The sequence below is a fragment of the Gigantopelta aegis genome, chromosome 7, assembly GCF_016097555.1.
Source record: "Gigantopelta aegis isolate Gae_Host chromosome 7, Gae_host_genome, whole genome shotgun sequence".
NCBI classification, from domain to species: domain Eukaryota; kingdom Metazoa; phylum Mollusca; class Gastropoda; order Neomphalida; family Peltospiridae; genus Gigantopelta; species Gigantopelta aegis.
In genome coordinates, this window is record NC_054705.1 from 42738989 (window position 1) to 42743988 (window position 5000).

Consider the following 5000-nt stretch of genomic DNA (forward strand, 5'->3'; position numbering starts at 1 on the left):
GAAGTCAATAGTTGTTTTCACAGCTACTACATAATCTGAAGCTAATCGCATGGTGGGTCGACCAAGAAGCCCTAATTACTTAAAGTAGTGTAATTAGTATAACTACACCTTATTGTTAAGGGTATGCCTAGCACTTTTGTGTGGTGATTGCTTCTAATTAATCCACCAGTAGGAATAAAAGGTAAACGTTCGCTATTACAGGGCACAATATTTCACGCGAACGCAGACGTATTATTCTAACAAATGTTTTAGACTGATTTTATACACTTGATGCGCAGCACAGCAATAGCAACAGTGACAACTTGCGACCAGTCTAAATTTAAATGCTATGTATAGAGTCGAGCCAAATGGTTTGAAGAAATACGCACGGATTGTTGGTTACGGTTATGTAATTTTCTACTGTTTCATTTTTACAGAAATATATTTAGTAATAAAATTTGTTGATTATAATTTTACAAATGTTCAAAACAGTTTAAATGTATACAGTAATCCGAAGTGTAAGAAAATTTGAAAAATACTCACATCGCAAAATGAGCTTTTTAAAAACAAAACATTTGGAACATCACTGTATTATATAAACGCTATGATATTCCAGGAAAGTGAAAATAGAATGGCAACATTGAAACGAAAGAAAGATTCTTGAAGTATTCACAAAAAGACGTTTAAGAAAAATTGTTTTTGTATTTTGTTTCATCTTTATATTATAAAAGTTTTATTTTATTGAGAAGTATTATAGTAAAATCCTGCACATTTTTTTGTATTGGGAATGAGTCTAAACAAAATGCGTCAAGTTATTATTGCGTCGATGTGTTAATTTCATGATTTACAGTATATAGATAGATAGATAGATAGATAGATCAGTTTTGAAGTATATATATATATATATAGATATAGATATAGATATAGATATATAGATAGATAGATAGATCAATTTTGAAGTAATCCTAAATTTCCGCTTCTAGATAACATGCTTTCCTGTCTGTGGGAAAGTGCATATAAAAGATCCCTTGCTGCATTACAAAATGTAGCGGGTTTCCTCTGATGACGAGTCTTGTGGTGGTGTTAAACAAAACAAACGTTGTTGTATAATTTGACGTTTGTAATTAGGAGAGGGTCTCGTAATTTGGATAGCTTGTGCCCAATCCTTTTGTATTCATACATTATATGCAGCAAAATATGTTTTCAATCAAAGGACCAAGTTCGTTTAAGTGTAGAAAAACTCAAACCTAAATGACGTCATTGTTGTTGTTGGGGGGGAGGGGGGTAATACACATTACCTGATTGGTGGAGTTTACACACGGACGCCATTGCACTTTTTTGTTTGGATAACTGAAGTCCCCCAGGGAGTCCATGCACATACTAGGATCCGCTTGGCTGGACAGCTGAAATTGACCCCCAAAAATAACATATTGAATTTGTTAAACGTTTTATTTTTCCAATTCAGAAAATTTAAGTATGTCACACGACAATGTGTGATAATGTATTTATTATCTGGGAGTCGGTATCTATTTAATAATTAAATATAATTATTATTTTTAAATCTCATATTAGTCACATTAAAAATAACCACATAAAATAACAAAACAAAACATACTCAAAAACAAAACCCTAGTAGCAATACTGAGAGACATAAAACAATTTTCTAGTAGATCGCCATGAAAGTCAAACTTAATTTGTAATAGTACATGATACGGTAATAAACAAAACTTCAGCTCAGTATCTTCTCTTGAGGCATTGCAAAAAACTAAAAGTCCGGAAAAGAATTTTTCATATCGCTTAAGTTCAAGGGCCATAAGTCAGTGAAAAACACCTAGAAAGTCGCACGTGATCTGTAGCAGTGCATAGCAAAGTTATAAACAAAATTTCAGCGTAATATCTTGAGGGTTTTCACCCCGCCGCATTGTGAAAAAAAAGTCCGGGAAATTATATGTAGGACGGACAAACGGACAGACAGGAGGACGGAGAAAGTTGTAATCACCTGGCCTGCTTTGTCGGTCTTTGATGGGTAGAAGGCGTTGGTGAAGATATTCTTCATGTACCAGTCGAAACTGAGGCACTTCAGTCGTGTCCTCAGTGCAAGTCTCTCCGATATGTCGCCATATTCTGGCTGTAGAATAGTAAAAGATTTGTTTTAAAGGCATACTGTCACGGATTTAAGGACCTTATTTCTCTAAAAATGGATAATAAATAAATATTACATTAATTGTTGGAAACCAAATCTAGCTATCGCATCACCTTAACCGAACCAAGATGGAGTGAAATCCTTTGCCAACCCTCTCGGCAATTTTAGTTTTTGAATTATGGACCATTGCCATAATTCAATTATTTTTAAAAAATATCACTAATAAATGGATTATGGTGGTTATGAAGATGGTTGAATAAAGTACATTTAGGGACAAATCGAATTATTTTTGTTCAGGTAACACTTTGTTAGGTCATTAAATAGGTCAGTGGTCTGTGACAATATGCCTTTAAAGGGACTTTCCTGAGTTTGCTGCAATTTTCAAGATGTTATCGACTAATAGAGACTTTTTAACGATTGTAATTACATATTTTTGTGCATAAAATATTAGTGACTGTATATTAAAAACGTGTTTCTGATCGTTCTAATATTTGTACTAGGTTAAATTTCATTTTATTTCCTAAAATATAGTTTTTTCGTACGTACGAAATTATTTGAAGATAAAATCCAGATTGGACTTCTTACAAATATTAAGATGACCAGAAACACATTGAATATACAGACACTGATATTCTAAACAAAAAAATATATTTAACATGTAAGTTTAATCATAGAAATATTTTATTAGTCGGAAACATCTTACAATGCAGCAAACTCAGGAATGTCCCTTTAATATGGTGTTAAATTTTGTAGTCATATCACATATAACTATTGCAAGTAACACTGGATCTTTTACTATTAAAAAGGGTTAGTTCCCCTCCCAGTAAAATATTTCTTGGACCCGCTCCTGATGTAACCTCAATGAAAGTTAAAGTTTGTTTTGCTTAACGACATCACTAGAGCACATCGATTTAGTAATCATCGGCTATATGATGTCAAACATTTGACAATTTTTATAGTCTTAGAGAGGCTGTGATATGTTATACCCTGTCTGTGGGATGGTTCATATAACGGATCCCTTGCTGCTAATTAAAAAGAGTAGCTCATGAAGTGACGACAGTGGATTTCCTCTCTCAATATCTGTGTGGTCCTTAACCATATGTCTGACGACATATAACCGTAAATAAAATGTGTTTAGTGCGTCGTTAAATAAAACATTTCTTCCTTTGGTGCACTGGCTGAAATGAGAAATAGCCCTATGGGCCCATCGACGGGAATCGATCCCAAACCGACCGCGCATCAAGCGAGCGCTTTATCACTGGGTTACATCCCGTCCCTAACCTCACTGAAGACAGGCTACTAACAGTTCTCGTGAGTGTTTTCAAATACAGCTGTTTGTATTCGTCCAGCCACACCATGGCTACCCTCATTTTGTTGCGAGCCAGGCTACCCGGAGTGCTCGAGTACGGGGAGCGGTCCCGGAACACGTGACCAACTATAGAACACGGTATTATTTCTAGTGATCCACCACACATCCAGATCTGCAATTAAACAAATAAAATATATGATATAATGTAATGTAATGTAATGTAATGTAATGTAATATAATAATGAATGCGCACTTTGCCACAGGAGGGAGACAGACAAACGAAACACCCATACATACATAAATATGTTTAATTAATACAGCAGAGAGAGAGAGAGAGAGAGAGAGAGAGAGAGAGAGAGAGAGAGAGAGAGAGAGAGACAGAGACAGAGACAGACAGAGACAGATAGAGAGAATTGTAATATAATAATGAATGCGCACTTTGCCACAGGAGGGAGACAGACCCATACATATTTTTAATTAGTACAGCAGAGAGAGAGAGAGAGAGAGAGAGAGAGAGAGAGAGAGAGACAGAGAGAGACAGAGAGAGAGACAGACAGACAGACAGAGACAGAGAGAGGGATAAGACAGACAGACAGACAGAGAGATACACTCGTACATACATATTCTTTAATTGTCACTACAGCAGATAGAAAGACAGACAACTAGGCAGACAGAAACAGAGACACAGACCGACAGATACAGGGAGAGGTCTACGCCTTCCAAAAACAGAGATCTTTTATATGCACTTTTCCCATAGACAAGACGGCACATACCACGATCTTTGTTGTACTAGTCTGTGAAAACTGGTTGGAACTAAAAACAAAAGCCCAAATATATCGAGGGCGGTCGACCTTGCAACCTATTGCACCTCGGGTGGGTGTTCTACTTCATCACGCCCGGGGGCGGGACGTAGACCACTGGTAAAGCGCTCGCTTGATGCGCGGTCGGTCTGGGATGGATTCCCGTCGATGGGCCCAATGGGCTATTTCTCGTTCCAGTCAGTGCACCACGACTGGTATATCAAAGGCCATGGTATGTGTTATCCTGCCTGGGATGGTGCATATACCGGTAACAGATCCCTTGCTACTAATGGGTTTCCTCTCTATGACTATATGTCGAAATTACCAAATGTTTGACATCTAATAGCCGTTGATTAATAATCAATGTGCTCTAGTGGTGTCGTTGAACAAAATAAAAATGAAGTGAAAGTTAAAGTTTGTTTTGTTTAACAAAACCACTAGAGCACATTGATTTATTAATCATCGGCTATTGGATGTCAGACATTTGGTAATTTCGACATATAGTCATAGAGATTTTTATTAGTAGCAAGGGATCTTTTATATGCATCATCCCACAGACAGGATAGCATATACCAGAGCCTTTGATATACCAGTCATGATACACTTGCTAGAACGAGAAATAGCCCAATGGGTCCACCGACGGGGAAATAAAATGAAATTTAACCTAGGAAAAATATTAGAACGATGAGAAACACGTTTAATATACAGCCACTAATATTTTACGCAGAAAAATATATTTGATATGTAATTACAATCGTTAAAAAGTCTC

At 36.4% G+C, this 5000-nt stretch overlaps 1 protein-coding gene across 2 annotated transcripts in view; it reads right to left on the reverse strand.

Annotated features, from left to right (window-relative positions):
• Positions 1–1129: 1129 nt before the first annotated feature.
• The window catches only part of LOC121377419 (polypeptide N-acetylgalactosaminyltransferase 13-like), a 16355-nt gene continuing 12484 nt past the window's right edge, over positions 1130–5000 (reverse strand). The window contains exons 8-10 of one of the 2 annotated variants that reach the window (XM_041505402.1): positions 3427–3603; positions 1979–2107; positions 1130–1382 (exon numbers count right to left, since the gene is read on the reverse strand). In XM_041505402.1, coding sequence (XP_041361336.1) covers positions 1227–1382; positions 1979–2107; positions 3427–3603 — 462 coding nt within the window. In that variant the 3' untranslated portion in view covers positions 1130–1226. The remainder of the gene's footprint in view (positions 1383–1978; positions 2108–3426; positions 3604–5000) is intronic. The other variant, XM_041505401.1, reaches the window with a different exon arrangement.